This window comes from Ceratosolen solmsi, unplaced genomic scaffold (assembly GCF_000503995.2).
Source record: "Ceratosolen solmsi marchali unplaced genomic scaffold, CerSol_1.0 scaffold1, whole genome shotgun sequence".
In the NCBI taxonomy this organism is placed as follows: domain Eukaryota; kingdom Metazoa; phylum Arthropoda; class Insecta; order Hymenoptera; family Agaonidae; genus Ceratosolen; species Ceratosolen solmsi.
The window spans coordinates 3,399,705-3,416,787 of record NW_011948415.1 but is presented as its reverse complement, the minus strand read 5'-3'; the positions used below and the strand labels follow the sequence as shown (position 1 = coordinate 3,416,787).

At 33.1% G+C, this 17,083-nt stretch overlaps 2 protein-coding genes across 2 annotated transcripts; one reads left to right on the top strand and one right to left on the bottom strand.

Moving 5' to 3' along the window:
- Positions 1 to 3,762: 3,762 nt before the first annotated feature.
- Positions 3,763 to 6,006, bottom strand: Lipt1 (Lipoyltransferase 1). Its single transcript, XM_011507636.1, has 5 exons — positions 5,767 to 6,006; positions 5,014 to 5,476; positions 4,830 to 4,937; positions 4,318 to 4,531; positions 3,763 to 4,229 (listed from the first exon to the last, which is right to left on the bottom strand). The coding sequence occupies exons 1-5, from the start codon at positions 5,820 to 5,822 to the stop codon at positions 3,904 to 3,906; spliced, it is 1,167 nt and encodes a 388-aa protein (XP_011505938.1). The 5' UTR covers positions 5,823 to 6,006; the 3' UTR covers positions 3,763 to 3,903.
- Positions 6,007 to 14,834: 8,828 nt separating this feature from the next.
- Positions 14,835 to 16,989, top strand: Mettl14 (methyltransferase like 14). The gene is made up of 4 exons (XM_011507635.1): positions 14,835 to 14,969; positions 15,101 to 15,595; positions 15,665 to 16,047; positions 16,656 to 16,989. Exons 1-4 carry the CDS (start codon positions 14,913 to 14,915, stop codon positions 16,891 to 16,893), a joined length of 1,173 nt encoding a protein of 390 aa, XP_011505937.1. The 5' UTR covers positions 14,835 to 14,912; the 3' UTR covers positions 16,894 to 16,989.
- Positions 16,990 to 17,083: the final 94 nt, after the last annotated feature.

Here is a 17,083-nt window from a genome sequence, read left to right as displayed (position 1 = left end):
TACTTAAAATCGCGTGATAAAAAGCAAACAATTTATAAACGAATCCATTCATTCCATAACAGATCCATTCAACGTGTGCAGCCTTCTACAAATACAGAAGAAAAATGCGCTATTTTTATGTTGACACGCAAACGATTTTTTATAAAAACAGACTAGTATATAATCGGCACTATAATTAGACGAGTTGAATGTGTGCATTGACGTCACTTTTATCGCAGACAGGTTTCTCGTATGTCATATGGCTTCGATCGATAGTGCTCTAATTACCTTTCTTACGGTGGTTTACCAATAATGAACCACGATCATTTGTGCAATTTGGACCTCACAAGTGGCTTTTTCTCTCCATTTCGACTCAATTATAAGCGGCAATTTTTCATCAATTCTCAAAGACTCGGATTATCTAATAATACCAAAACAACTGCTCGATTTTACAAAATTCTTAAATATTTCTTTACTCTTCAGATACAAAAATTTCCAGCGTCGAATGTACAAAAAAAAAAAAAAAAAAAAAAAAAAAAAAAAAAAAAAAAAAATTTATTCTAACTCGCAACCGAATCCTTACTGCGGCATTACTAAAGAACTCGGAATTAAAACATTTCAACTAGCTATTATCAATGAAACGCGAAAATCCTATTGTTCCTACAAATTATGTAAATTCATTAAATCCTATGTATCCTGAATTAACAATAATTTATATACACACGCGTGCACCATGATAAAGCCATTAAACTGTATAGCATTGTTATTTATTAAAATGGATGTTGACTACGTAAGGTCCATATACTACTCTACTTCCCTCATGCCAGTGAAATGTTCTACGCGATAATTCCTATTACACGGTATTTATATTTTTCACTAATCCATTACTAAGACATTTTTTAAGCTGCTCGTTTCATTAATTATTGGTACAGAAAATTACAAATAGCCGTTATTTTATGGACAAGACTACGTGCGCCAGCAATGATTGAATTAATTTTTCATTATTATCAAGCAAACTGTTCAAAGATAAATTTTACGAATCGATCAAAAATTACAGTTATTTCTAAATAGCTCAATTGCTTACTACACTTATTCAGTATCCTAATTGTCGAGGTCTTGAAACAATAATTCAGCATACTGCCGAGCATTTTGTTTAAAATAAAATAAGCTAAATTAGTTGTTCACGATTGTAAATTCGAGATAGTTGAAATCTTGAAATTTCCAACGAGAAAATTTATCCCTTTTTAAAAGAAGGGGTAATGCAAAGCTATTTATTGGTTTGTCAATCGCGTTCACCATATTTATCGTCAAAAACAAAAACAAAAACAAAAGAAAAACGAAAAAAAAAACCGTAATAAACGGTACCTCCCATGATAATAGATGATAAAATTCACACTTTCTACTTGCTGTTTGCGAGAATTTCCATATATGCTAGTAGTTGAGAATTAAGCACGTCGATAAACAAACGAAGTAGCAGATTATGTTTTTTTTTATCGCATTCGCAATAAAATTCGAAATAATATTTTACATTTCAATTTCATTCTCGACGAGCAATTAAAGCGTAATTATAAATCAATTTTTATAAAGACATTACAATTGGCCGCTTTGTACGAATGTTAGTGTATAATGAAAGTATTCTTTCGCGCAGTTGACAGGTTTTTACACCACAATATATTTTTCAATAATCGTCTAAATTTGCAATTATTACATATATATATATATATATATATATAATTTGACTTGTTTACAGCTATAAAGTAGGCCTATTAAACTCTATGTATAATTTATGATACATTAATACATTGCGTTGTGATATTTTTTGAATGGCTTAATTATTTTATTATGTAAAAAGTGACGTAGGCCAAGATAATTTTAAATTTATTAATCGAACGTCGTCGTTGCTAATGACAATCAGGTACTTTTTCACGTTTTAGGCAATTCTTGTGCCTAACGATTAATTGGCCCATTTGCATTATCGTTCACACGACTAAGACATTTTTCAACTTAGTCTTCAATTCCCTCAGAAAATATCAACCTTCTCGTTAATTACAAATATATTTCAATACTTTCGATTGGAATTCGACGATATATTATTAAGAATGAAAGATTAAAGATTATGGCGAAATTTATGATATACTGCAATTACATCACGGAATGCCATTGATTTTTTTTATTAATTTTACTTTAATTTTTATAACAACTATTAAATATATTGATAAATACATTAGTAAATAATAGACATATACATACTTTAAAAGGAAAAAAAAAAAAAACCATTCGTCTTCTCACCGATTGCCTTATTCACTGAAATGAAATTATTATATAATTTTATTATACAGGCGAGATAATCAAGAATTTAATTGGCCATTTATTCTTAAATTAAATATCGAAATTGATAATTATTTAACATTACATGTTATATATCGATAATTCAAATAATATATCGATACCAAATATTGGTATTTGAGATGAGGGATGAAAGGAAAGAAATTATTATATGGAATAAAAGATTTTTTATTTTTAAAAAAATTTAATATTTTTTAAGTGTTACATTAGAAAATAATCTAGAAATACTCCGATAGATGTACTTTTACTAAGAAAATTGTGATTTTTCTTAATATTTTGATATGCATGAGTTCTAGAAAAAAATACTCGGATAATAATATATGCATAATTAATACTACGCAAAATTGCAGAAAATTGCATTAAATTTTAGTTATTTACATGAAGCAATTTTACAAAATATGTGCTTTTATGAAAATCTTGGAACTAGCAAAAATAACAAACGTAGGAAATTTCTTCTTTAATACTTAAAAAGTTATAATTTATTTTCATACAATTTACAAATAACTTTCAATCTTGGATTTTTCCTTACAGTCGACGTTGATATTATTTATACGAAAGGGAGTCGATTATGTTTTCGTCAAAATGTAATTTTTTTTTTTTTTTTTTTTTTTTTTTTTTTTTTTACGAAATATTTAAAAATATTAAAGAGCCATGTTAAATTAATTTAACTATATTTCAAACAAATTATTATTTTATTCCTAGTACGCTCGATAGAGTTGGGAAATACGACATTCCAAAGTGATCTAACTCCATTGTTCTATCCATCGATATTAATAATGTTAATAATCAATGATAACGTCAATACCAAATTTTTGTTTGTATGCCTCGCTTCTTCTCCTCATATAGCGAAGGCGCAAAAAAACAATTACAGATTGTAGTTTGCTCTTTATCATAAGTAAACTGTAATTGAAGAGCTACGCCTAGCTTTAAACGATGATTGAGTTTACGAATTCCAGAACGCTTTATCTCGTTGTTTTGAAATTCTTTGAAAAAAAAAAAACGAGTAACAGATAAGAAAAAAGTCGATCTTTGTTCCGTATGCTGCTGAACGCTTAATACTTTTTTTTAATATTATTATTATTATTATTATTATTATTATCATTATTATTCTTATTATTCGCCTTTTGGTTGAAAAATTTATACATTTTTCTTGGTAAGGTGGCTAATTTGAAGGATCATATGCGCTCGCGAGTGAAGATAAAATATATCTCGGCATTGTCATAATAAAAAAAAAAAAAAATAAATAAAATAAAAGATTATCAAATTATTGTAATTTACGGATACCAGACAACAATCGCTTCAAACGAGCTAAAATAGTATAGTTCTTATACTTTGTACTTTAGACTGAAAACAAAGTATGCGATGCGGATAAGATCAAGGACTTGTTGAATTTTATATCTAACACATACACACACACGCACGCACGCACACATTTCTACGTAATATTCAACGATGTAATAGAATATGGTGCCCAAACGTAATAAGCGATCAACATTCTTCTCGAACGCGCACTTATGCTATAAAAAGTATAATTATAAAATATTTTTGTACAATTCTCTCAAATGGAAATGATATTAACTACAAGGCGGCAACGTTGCTCTTGTCGACGCTCACATCAAACTCCACAACTTTGCAGCCAGTGGCTTGGACGATACTGTTTGTGAGTTTGTGGCTATAAGGCTTACCACTGAGGTTCGTGATCACGCTCGCGTATTGATTCAAGTCCGAAGGTAAAGTCATTTTCACGTCTTGCACAATGCCCTTTTCTACGTCAATCACAAGTTTCAAAAGTCGATTCGCGTCCTTTGTATTTGGGGCTTCCAACATCCGAGTTACGGTGAATTTCGGTGACTTGCCGTAAATCCAATCCCAGTATTGGAATTGTTCGATCAGCTTTGTGATACCTGGCGAATGTGAGGATAAAAGTTATTACAATCGTTGTGCACATTTCGCGTGCTTTTGCAAGTTGACAATTGAGTTTTATTCGCTTACCTGGAAACCAGTCCTCGGTGGGATTAACCATTTGAAAACCTCTTTGCTGCTCTATTAATTTGTGACCACCATCGTGCGCTGTTAACGGCTTGGATCGAAGATATTCCCAGCCAACAGCAGCTAGCAGTTGGTCGATTGTTATATGGGAATTAACTTCATTTAAATTTTTAATTGGCGATCGAATGGATTCGGTTGCGTTTGTTGTTATTCCGTTCTGATCAACATAAAAGCATTCGTACGTGAGTAGTGTAAATTTAATGATTTTTTTTTTATCTTATATGCATTAGGAGTAACTATGGCATCACAATAAATGCAGAGCAAACATCTAAGCTTGAAAAATTTAGATAATTAAGGGTAATGTTATTACGGGGCAGGGAGTGGTGGTGGGGGGAGACGTAAGGGATTGACAAGTAGTGTGGGAGAAACAAGACGTTAAAGATAAGCTAATTCCTCAGGAATTCTAGTAAAAGATGTTTTTAAGACCGTAAAGAACTAAAGGCACTTAGGCTTACCTCTGTTTTCTTGAGGGCCAAGCTTAACGCATGCGTATTAACGTCTACCAACAGTGTACAATGATGATAAGCGTTGGGATATCCTAATTTAGCAGCTGTACCGGATATCTGTAAAGTCAATGTCAAAAGTCATATTCATGGCCGTGGACAATGGGCAACGTTATATTTAGAGAAGAATATGTACTTTGAATTCGTCCTGCACAATGATATCTTGTTTCTTGTTGATGGTAGATTTCAAACCCCATTCTCGGAACAAAGCTCTTGTGATTATATCCAGATTGTATCTTCTATTATACCGCTGTCTCGGCGTGAAGAACGATAAGTTGAGATTACCAAAGTCATGGTATACCGTACCACCTCCGCTGTTACGCCTAGCCACTACCACCTGGCTCGGTTCGATGGCTGGAATATTGCATTCCGTCCAAGGATTCTGATGACGTCCTATAACCACGCAGGGATCACTTTTCCAAAGTAGCAGAATATGATGCTTACTAAAATCAAAGTTCCGATAAAACCAGTCCTCTAGAGCCAAGTTGGTATAAATGTTGGTCGACTGGGAGATGAAAACCGATTTTTTAATGTCATCTTCATGTATATCGATCTTTGCAGAATTGTTCGAAGTATGTCTTAAGGCGGGAGAACATTCTCTGTAAACATAAAAATGCTCTGGTAAGAAAAACTCTTGTTAAACAGCTAATGCAATATAAAGTATTGAGGACCAGGGTGGTCAAAAGCCATCCATCGCCGTAAACAATAATTTTGAACTAAATTTATCAAAGAGGCATTTATCGTACGTCGACCGTCTTACATTATGCTGAGGGTATCAGAATATAAGTCGAAGCAAGCAGAAACCAGGTGACTCTAACGTTACGTCATTCGTGCAAAAAGCCATCAAAGTTAAGGCGATATTCTATGCCAAGAATAAAATTTCACTTACACAAATTTTCGTAGGGCCTTGGTCCCGAGGATGCTGGTTCTAATAATCACAGACATTCTTTGGCTCTATCAATTACAATTGTGTATTCTCTTATCGAATTAATCAAAAAATCAGTCTTTGAGCAAAATCGTTCGCTCTGTCGTTCGCTCCTCCACTAAATACCAATACACAATCCTGGACGATCGATTTTTCAATTTCAATTTCAAATCGATGTGATATCACACGTCACAAGGCCCGACCTCTAATTACACATATCACACTCAACATTAGATTGGCTAGCTGTTATGGAGATGAGGTACTCGTGCAGGGCGATGGTCTGGTGCAACCACTTCCACGTCTGATCCAGGGTATTGATACGGTATCTGATACCCAAACAATCTCGGCAGTCCTTTTGCATTCCTCCGTGTGAAGACAGTTCGTCAATGAAAAAGCAGATGGGCTCTCGCGTACGACTATTTCTCAAAGCGGCGACAGCGACTTCCCAATCCAACTCGACAATCCCTACGGGATTGTACCAATACTCCCCGGGGCACTTCCGACCGCGATATACTCGAGAGCTCGTGGATAGTGCTCGGTGCCAGGCGTCCGTCAACAAAAGTAACGACCTTCTTTACCCAACCGTACAAAGAGCTCGACTATTCGACTACTGAGCGAGCCAGCGACGAATCGTTCCACGGTGACTTTTAGGGTTATATCAGCGCTCCTTGTTAGGCGCTCGACAGCGGGGGGTACGAGCACCGCGATAACGGGAGGTTATCGCAGTTCGTCGCTGTAGTGCAAAGTACAGCTGATCTGCGCGTGTCCGTACGCGTAGCCCTCGCTTTCCCCATTTAGCGACGAGGAAATATCGCAATCCCGAACGGCACGACTACGTGCGACCAAGCCACCGCCGCCACCGCGCACACATGCACTTGCTTGTTTGCGCTAAAAGTGAAAATGATTAATGCCAATCGGAGTCAGATGTCAAGGGATAGGAGGCTTTCGCGGGGGTCACTACGACACGCACTCCCTAGCGCCCCGACTCTACGTCCAACGCTCGCGAGCGCGTATGTAAATGTCGAGTCGGCCGTGCCTTATCGATAATCCTACTGCCGCCATTGCTGCGAATGCCAATTAAAGTTCGAATTCGAGACTAATCGAGATTAATAATGATGATGATGATGATGATGGTGATGATGGCGATGATGGCGATGATGGCGATGATGGTGATGACGGTGGTGGTAGTGGCGGTAGTGGTGGTATTGTTCGTTGAGGCGCTAGTGATGTAGTTAGTGGTAGTGGTGGTCCTGCTGCTGCCTACAAGCTTTGTTTCAATCTATTTGCCGTTGTACGAAAAGTCATATGTAATTGCATTCCACTTTGCTTTCCGATCCACTGTTTATGTTTACTTTTAGCAACTTTCGATACTCCGCCGAATGGATGATGATACGTTTATCGCGGAGAACAATAATACGGATTTCCCTACGCAATAGCACACCGCCTAAAGTCGTGTATAGTCGGGTGTAATGACGGGCGGATGGGGCTCGGTCATTGTTGTTCGCCAATCTGACGTAATTCGACGGTCAATATCATCGTCACTATAGCGAGAGAATACCCATTCGAGCGCCTTGAATGTCTTTTATTATTGCGAATGCGCGCATCGAGGCGTTCGCGTTAAATTGACAATTAAATTTTTTTTTTATAAGTTGAGTTGATTTCTTTATTTGGACGTCAGTCGCTATTACCTGTCGAATCAGCCAAATCGCCTCGCTGCTAACGTGTATCCATTATCAACGAACGTAGGTGCGGGAAAGTTATTGTTCGTAAAATCGAATTTAAAAATCTGATGAACTCGTTCAGTTGGTCGCCTGTAGAATGGAGAAAGTAACGATCGATGGAATATTATAAAGTACGATGCATTGTTAGGTGGTTGTGTACTTCTTTCTCACCCAAACTTCCAAACTTTTCAAACAAAATCTTTTATAAATCGTCGAGTTTATTAAGATTTTAAGGCAGAAATTGTTTACATGAAAGTTTGTAAGAATTTCCGTATAATAACGAAACGCAATATCAACGTTGCGTTGCTTGCTATTCCTGGAGAAAATTCTCTTAGAACTATGAATTCGATCGTTATTTTATTATAAATTTTATTAATCCAACGCCGATGATTGAATTATCCGCCATTAGAATCTATCTATATTTAAATTATTTAAATTTACCATTATTACGAGTAACTTAAAAATTTACATAAAATATTGAGTAAATATTATTTAACATTCTTCGATAATATTGTTGTTTTTTTTTTTCTGCTCCACGTATTATTACCAATTTTGCATCATAAATAAGAAAGTATCATATTTATCGACAAAATGATTAAAATTTAAATCCTATGATCGTTCTGTATAGCTAAATTGGAAATTTATTATGGTAATTAGGTTGTTAATAATGACGTTAAAATAACGTAAGTAACACGAGTTATCGATAATGAAAATCAAAATAAATAGAATACCATAGCTAGCCATTCAATTAAAAATGTAAAATAATTATACTGGTTATGGCACGTGTGCGTGTTGTGTACGTCATACCGTAGGATTCATTCGTATGATTTTTATGATATTTTGTGTGATACCAGAACTGGCGCCCTTTAATGCTGTAAGAGCTAATTTAGCATAGAATAAATTTATAGAACAGACTAAACTAGGTTATCGTTATAAAGAAATGAATTTTAAAAATTTCAAAATGTCTTTATCAATTCCTTTAAAAACGATTGAAGAACCGAAATTCGTAGATATAAATTATTTTGAACAAAACTTGTATGTATTTTTAGAGCTGCGACAGATTTCGTATGATTTTAACGCTCGGAATTGAGGGCACATGGGCGCACTCGGCTTATCTTCATTGCGGTTTACATAAGTTTGACAAAGTTTTAATGACCCCCAGTTCTAAGAAATTGGTTGGCCGACAATCATATTCCCCCATTTTCATAAAATACTTGGTGAAAAATTGTATAAATAATCATATGCGTAGTCCAATATCCTTCGTTATAATGCAACGTTTTTTTTTTCTCACTCGAGAGTCCGTTCTTAAGTTGCTGCTAAGCTGATCGACAAAACGGATGGATCAGTTAGTCGTATATCGAATATTCATTCTATAAATTGTAGGTTTAAAGTTATTTTGGATAATATTGTATGATGTCCTTTGTGACACTTTTACCATGTGTTTATAATTAATGAATACGTACGCGTATAAAATGCCACTAGGAGTTGAGTGAAAAACAAAATTTACAATGTCTATTCGGCTTGTTTTATTCATATTGTAATAACTTAAAGGCAATAATATCAATCGTTCATTAATATAATTATTAATTAAAATGCTATGCCTAAAAAAAATATTGTTAAATTAAGATTCGATTGTCGATTTGACAATCTACTTGTCGGTTTCATAGTCATTTAACGCCTTGAAAACATATTAAATAAATATAAATAGTAGAACAAATATTTCTTATGCGTTTCAATCTTAGCTAAAAATCTTTTATTTTTCATTATGATTATTATTATTATTATTATTATTATTATTTTTTTTTTAATAACAAATTATTATATTTCTTGTTTCTTTAATTTATATTTACAAAAATTAAATATATTTTTTACATTTTTTTTTTTTTTTTTTATCAACAGGGAGTAACTTTAATTTATACGTATAGGACGACGAAGTTTAAATTTAAGTAGAAATAAATTAAGACATTGATAAATATAATTAAACGACGCTTTAATTGCAATCAAGAAATCATGTAATGAATAAAAAATATTTTTTTTACGATAAGATTTGATGGCTAAGAAAAATATCATATATCATATAAAGCCGCGTATTATAAAACATTAATTATAACTCGGACGGTCAATTTAAAATATCGATGGAAGTAAGATATTTGTTTATCAATTACTATAATTCAGACCATTTAATGTATAAGTATTTAAAAAAAAAAAATATTCTTCATATGGGTACGTTGTACCTAAACAATTTGAAAATGACAAATTCTATATTAAATGATTGATTTTCATTTTTAAATACAATGATAATATGATAGTGAGATAGATTTTATTTAAATTGAATATTAATGTTCTGTCAAAAGTATTCATCATGTAAAATTATTATCTACTGTTGGTCTAGTACGAATGTCTTTGATATCACTATACGATTTTAAATATTCATTTACATTAGCATATTGTGCATTTCGTCGCAAATGAGATCAATGATTTAATTAAAAGTTTATTTATTTATTTTCCTATTGTCTACAATGGTTCCGTTGTAAAATAAAGTCGTAAAAAATTATATTGTGATTATACAAATATGAATTTTTGGAATTTATCGATAAGTATGTTAAGTAAATATACGCTTATCAGGGAAGGTTGTCAATTGTCTGCGACAGATTTTTGAACTGAAAATGTATTACTTTTTTTTTTTTTTTTTTTTTTTTTTTTTTTTTTTTTTTGGACAGAACTGAAGAACCAAAAAGAAAGAAAGAAAAAGATGTACGGACGACCTCTGAAAAGTGTACATCGCACAAAGCGCCACGCCAAAGCAAACACGCACGCACACGCGCAAGCTCGTAGGCGATTGCATGCGTTTAACAATAAATGTGACTTTATTAATATTCGTATAAATCTGTCTTATTTGATATATGGCAAACTAATAATCAATATTAGTAATTTATTTCTAAAATTTAAATTACAATAATGGCAGAATGATGAGAAGTTAAAACGACTGGATATATCAATAACAACTTCTTTTAAAAGACATAAAAGAAGGATTTTTAGAAAATCTTTGTTCCACCATTATCGTGCATGATCAATGAAGATATGCATAGATCCAAGTAAATATAAATAGATATTTTTATACAAAGTATCGAGTAATACTTAGTTAAAAGTACGGTGGGCATTTTTCTTAGCCTCTTGTATCCAAGCGACAACGGAGTGACTCAGCTGGACATTGTTTATTTAGGATATGATATCATAAACTAATGAATAGAAAAATAAATGTCACTGCGAGAGAATCGTGGGGACATATATTTATTTTCATTTTTAATTTAAAGTATTTTAGTTTGTAATTTTGCATTTTTTGTGTAATATATTATTCGTTGCAATCTCTACAATGACGTATTATTGTTTAATTATTAAATACAATTTTTCAATGTTTTTATTAATGATTTTTTATTCTTGATAATTAATTTAAGTTAAACACAGTTGGGAAAAAAAAAAAAAAAAAAAAAAAAAAAAAAAACAGACACACGTATATTAGCAAAAGAAAAAAAAATAATGATAAAACGTTTTGTGTTAGAATTTTCAAAAATGTATTTTTGAAATATTTTTGAAAACAAAATATTCAAAAATACAAAAGATAATATCGAAATACATAAATTATCGTAGCATTTTGTCATTTTCGTCATTTATCATAAACGAATAAGATCATTCGTCATATTAAGACATTAACTTTCCATTGGAAATGTTACCAAGTATTCCAAACGCGTAGATTTTGATAAGAAATTTTATAAACCACTTGAATTTTTATTCGATAATTCAACATTACAATTACCTCCTGTATATTGCATGCAATGTTAAGCTACAATTTTATTTCACCAAAACAAAAAACAAATATATACATGTACAAACGACGATGGATCTTTCGAATAAAAAAAAAAAAAAAAGTCGAGAGTCGAGAAGCGTTTCAACTTATAATTAAGAAAAATAATTGTCAATTGTTTGAAGCACAATTGGGCACAGTGAAAAATATTTTACAGACTAGAATAGCATTATAGACAAAATTTAACTTTAATTTAATGTCATACAACGCTCATATAGTCAATGAAATAACCAATGGAAAATTCGCAGTGTTCGCACTTTGAGCAAATGTAACACTCGTCCATAAAATTTCGAGCCGATTTCGAATCATGAATCGTCAAAGTGTAGAAAAAGTCTACAATTCCATCTTCCACGCGTGCGATTGTAACGACGAAAATTGATAGGAAGCATTCGTCGAGCACCTCATCAAGATAAGACGAATCCGCAATTAGTGGATGGAAAGGCACTACGATACTTGGGTATTATTATATTACCGTTTCGTAATATAACGAGCAGAGCGCCGTGGGGAGGGGCAATTAAGGTCAATTGATAATGAGACAAGCCCCCCCCCCCCCCTCTTCACCTTCCGTCGGGGCTTTCGCGCTCGGCCCTCATTGTTTTCTCAAAGATGAAAAGCCCCGGGACCGGGGGCAAGTCTCAAGAGCTCTCGTATTTATATCTAAATTTTTGTACATTAGACGCGCGGGGCATCGCACGACGAGTGATGTGCGCGTCTTATCTGCGAGCGATATTAAATACGCGATCATGGCTGTGCTCTTTAGCGCCTGTCACCACGATATATGTGCATGCGATAAATGGATAATCGGGTGTATTATTACACCTCACCCCTCCCATACTCACTCACTCTCTGGCGTCTCATCGCAGCAATATCTCATCGTGTGTTCTTGGCTTTCTTTCTTTTTCCTTTTTTTTTCTCTTCTTCTTTCATCTTTCTTTTTGCTCCAATATGTTTCCTGTCATTGTTCCTGATGTAATGCCGGGCGTTTGTCTCTAACGTCACCTTTTACCATCCATTAAAATATCATTTCTCATGTCGTCTACGCGCCTTTCGTTCCCCCGCTTAAATATTATTCAATATTTATATAAAATATCCTTTGATACTAAGAAATGAGCGAAAATCGAAATGGTTCATGTTTGCTCGATAGCCTCGTGTATTTCCCTCATCCAATAATACTATCGTACGCCATGAATTGTCAAGCATTGCAATGCTCTTTTTATCAAAATACGACAATAAGTTCCAATAGCTGTTTTTACCTTTAAAAAAAAAAAAAACTATATGCAAAGATCCAATAAATATGCGCTACGAATGGGAGAAAAAAAAAAAAAAACACGAAAAAAAACGAAACAACTGGGGCAGCTTGTAATCATCAAGGAAACAAACTCGAGTAAACAAAACTACAAAGTAAAAACCACTTCAAATATTACAATCGGTGTCAGTCTAAAGTTTTAAACAAGTTATCATAGTGGTCGATGTTAACGTGATCGAATAGCTAAAATTTTTCTAATTATTCGATACTTTTAATTAACAACAACAACAACAACAACAACAACAACAACAACAACAATAATAAAATTAATACTGAAATGATCGAATTACTTATTTAAGCACTTTTCATTCAATTATTACTCTATGATGAGCTAATAATTGCCTCTGACATTCAATAAATTCCTTTTGTCGGCGTGGATAAAAATTGCAATTATCTGCGAAGCCAATACTTAAAAAATTATTATTTAATACTTAGCTATTGGGTATGGAATATCGCAAATAATTTGGAAACCGCGAATAATCTCAAGCAATATTTTACGATTAAAAACATTGTAAGGCCAGAAAATTAAATTTAGACCAACATATAATAAATTAATTGCTTGTAAACTATATTCTATAAGCTTTTCGCTTCGCAATATGAAAATGTAACATTTGCCATTTAATTCTATAAATAAAGTATTTTTATAACTAGGTAATGTGCAAGCGTTATGCATCCAATCACATATGCATGGATTTCTTGTTTATAAAGTCTATTACGAATGCCAAATTAATATAAGAATGATTTATATGGAAAGAGAGCAATCGGAAGTCACGAACCGACATCGCGTATTATGAACCAACAATGTTTCATAATTATGCATGATAGATTTTCAAATAGGAAATTCAACATTTTAATTGCTAATATCGATCGATGCGATTCAATGAATTATCTACTTTCTCAACCTTTCGATACGGACTTCGTACAAGCACAAAGCATTACACATATGAATAAATAAATTTATAAGCAATGTCTCGAATACAAAAATCTTTTACTTCGATCGTCCATTTTTTCCACGAAAATATTCAATATCATCCTCGAATACGACAACAAGTCCTTTTGGCTATACGATCGATCAAGTATGCGAAATGCACGTTTTAACGAGTACAAGCTTGTTAAACATCGACAGCGAGGCGACGAACCTTGAAACGAAAATTTATATTTAACGCGAGATAAGTTGGACACGCCTACGCGAAGCATACGATTAAGCAACGGAAAATTGCAAGAAACGAGCGGAAACAAGGGCTGCGGACTACACGATGTCCTACAAAAGCACGAAATTCCTTCGAATTCTCCATCGAGTTAAATCTACCGGTTTAATGTACTTCGCTACGTACGTTCATCGTCATCGAGTCATGCAATGCTCTTGTGTTCGCGAGAAAGGATGCTTTGCTCGGGGGCAGGAGGGTGGGACGAGAAGATGATGATTTGCTATCGATTTTTCTCGCCTCTTAATGCCTGGAAAATCCGTTAATCCGACTGAATGAAAGTCGGGATTGTAAGGTGTCCGAAGTTTTCTTTCGTCCTCGGCAGCCTGTGCATCCACGTCCCCCGACGAAATCGCCGAGCAATATAGCCGTAACTCTGCCATTCTCCTTTGTAATTGTTATTTTTTAACGATGAAAGAGTGAGTAAAATATCGCCACGAACGACATGTATGAAATTTAAATTCTTAGCTAAGTAGGGCTAATTTAGCATTGATGCACAATGAACGACGGGCCACGAAAAAATTCTCGCGCATTATATGAATAATATTTGGATAGAGTATGCCGATAAATGTGAGTAGTCGTTAATGCGAGTAAAGTTTTGATTGAACGAATGTAAATGTGGTTTTATTCTCTTTTGCTTTTATTAATAAATCGTAAGATTAACATTTTGAGTAGTTTTGCTAAAGTCTTCGGGTGGTTAGTTGCGCCGCAATATCAATTAAATCAGACAATTATTAATTCGAGTTCTGAGAGAAGAATTTAATTGTCGATGGTGATCGATGCACGTGGAATATTAAAAATGACAGTTTTTAATGTGCGCAAGGCAATTATTGCGTATAACTTAGCGTGCGTATCGGCATTTAGCCAAATAATTAAATAACGAGTGAAGGACTTATCGACGCAACCGCTATTACCGACTGAAACCCGAAACACAGTTTGTACTGGTGGTAGTCTCATTTCAATAATCAACGAAACAACATTTTAGATAATAATATTTATAAGTTAAGTTTTAAAAAATGTTACAATCATTGCGAGAACGATCTCAGAAACGAAAGAAATTACTAGCCCAAACGGTAATGCAAAGATATAATAATACACATATATTATAAAAATTGAACAGTACTTTATGTATTTAAATATTCTTATAGGTTATGTTTTTGTAGATAAATAATGTCTTATATTTTGTTATTGTTTAAACATTTAGTTGGGGGTTTCGAGTGTTGATGAATTACGTCAAATTTTGGGAACGGAAATCGATGAAACGCAGAAGAAAAAAATTAGAGTGGCTTCGAGTAAAACTGAAAATGAAGCAAAGGAGAGACAGAATAGTACAGTTGTGACGGACGAAATAGTTTATAAGGATTCGTCGACGTTTTTAAAAGGGACGCAGTCATCGAATCCACATAATGACTATTGTCAGCATTTTATCGATACGGGTCAACGGCCTCAGAATTTTATAAGAGACGTTGGGTTGGCAGACAGATTTGAAGAATACCCGAAGCTTCGAGAGCTTATAAAATTAAAGGATGATTTAATTTCAGAAACAGCTACGCCGCCTATGTATTTAAAAACCGACTTATTTACGTATAATTTAAAAGACTTGAATTGTAAATTTGATGTGATTCTTATTGAACCGCCGTTAGAAGAGTATCAAAGGACTTGTGGTGCTACAAATGTACAACTGTGGAATTGGGATCAGGTTGATAATTTATATCTAATTTATTTCAATTTAACAAGTTCTACTTATCAATTACAATTAATTTTATAGATTATGGAATTAGATATTGGTGAAGCGTCTGCGAGTCGAAGCTTTGTATTTTTGTGGTGTGGTAGTAGTGATGGATTGGATATGGGAAGATTCTGTTTGAGGAAGTGGGGTTTTAGACGTTGTGAAGACATTTGTTGGATTCGGACAAATATAAATAATCCTGGACATAGTAAAAATTTAGATAGTAAAGCGGTACTTCAGAGAACTAAAGAGCATTGTTTAATGGGTATTAAGGGGACTGTAAGGCGTTCGACGGATGGAGATTTTATTCACGCCAATGTTGATATTGATTTAATTATTTCTGAAGAACCTGAGTATGGTTCTATTGAGAAGCCTGTAGAAATATTTCATATTATTGAGCATTTCTGTCTTGGTAGAAGACGGTAAGATAGCAATTCATGATATATTTACAATAACCAAGAATTTCCTTTATAACTAATTTTGATATAAACAATTTCATAACTGCACGACTTAATTAATTATCATATATCTATTGGAACCGTGAATGAAAAGGTTCAGTGAAATTCAACAGATCGTTACAAGATTGGACTTTAAAAAGACAATAACTTTTTTTTTTGAAATTATTTTTTATTACTTAAAAAAGATTTTCATAATTATTTTATAACCTAATATTAATTCTATATTTTAACCTACAATTGAGATAAACTAAAATTGTGTATATTATCAAATGTACACATTATTAAACATTAAATCAAAACTCAAAACTTCAATTTATGAAAATTGTCGATACATTCTCTCACACGCGTATTTGAAAATATTTAAAACATTGGAGTGCTTATTCGAATGAATTATATTAAAGGCTTTGGAGTAAGGTTTGCGAAATTTTAATATCACATAAACTCATGGGTTTATGTAAATTTAATTGAATATGACTTATATAGTTTGATATACAAGCATTGAGAGATTGTGTAATTAATTTTTGGTTATAAAATAGAAAGAGACAATTAATGTTTTGAAATAATTTTTTCAGCTTACACCTTTTTGGTAGAGACACCACTATTAGACCCGGATGGCTTACAGTTGGTCCAGAACTAACTAATACCAATTTTAATACCGACATTTACAATAGTTACTTTACTAGTAATCAAGTTACTACTGGTTGTACAGAACGAATAGAAGCTCTCAGACCAAAATCTCCACCTCCCAAGGGTAAAGTTTCTGGCAGAGGCAGAGGTGGTTTTAATCGGGGAAGGGGACGCGGAAGATGAAATAGAGTGACGTACATTACAAAGTTCAATAAATATCTGTTACATTATAGACTACTATATTAAAAAAAAAAATATAGTAAATTCAACATACACGAGTATCATAAAGTTTAAAAAACTTACATGAAAGAATAATTAAATAATCGATTATTCTTTCATTGTAGAAGTATGTTGTGAGCTATATATACTTACG

What these genes read in the sequence shown, in the direction of transcription:
- Lipt1 (XM_011507636.1), bottom strand. Translation starts at nt 5,822, where the DNA reads ATGTCTGTGATTATTAGAACCAGCATCCTCGGGACCAAGGCCCTACGA. An exon ending in TGGCCCTCAAGAAAACAGAG is followed by an intron (nt 4,532 to 4,829) that starts GTAAGCCTAAGT and finishes TATGTTGATCAG; the next exon opens with AACGGAATAACAACAAACGC. An exon ending in CACCGAGGACTGGTTTCCAG is followed by an intron (nt 4,230 to 4,317) that starts GTAAGCGAATAA and finishes CACATTCGCCAG; the next exon opens with GTATCACAAAGCTGATCGAA.
- Mettl14 (XM_011507635.1), top strand. Translation starts at nt 14,913, where the DNA reads ATGTTACAATCATTGCGAGAACGATCTCAGAAACGAAAGAAATTACTA. An exon ending in AACTGTGGAATTGGGATCAG is followed by an intron (nt 15,596 to 15,664) that starts GTTGATAATTTA and finishes TTAATTTTATAG; the next exon opens with ATTATGGAATTAGATATTGG. An exon ending in TTCTGTCTTGGTAGAAGACG is followed by an intron (nt 16,048 to 16,655) that starts GTAAGATAGCAA and finishes TAATTTTTTCAG; the next exon opens with CTTACACCTTTTTGGTAGAG.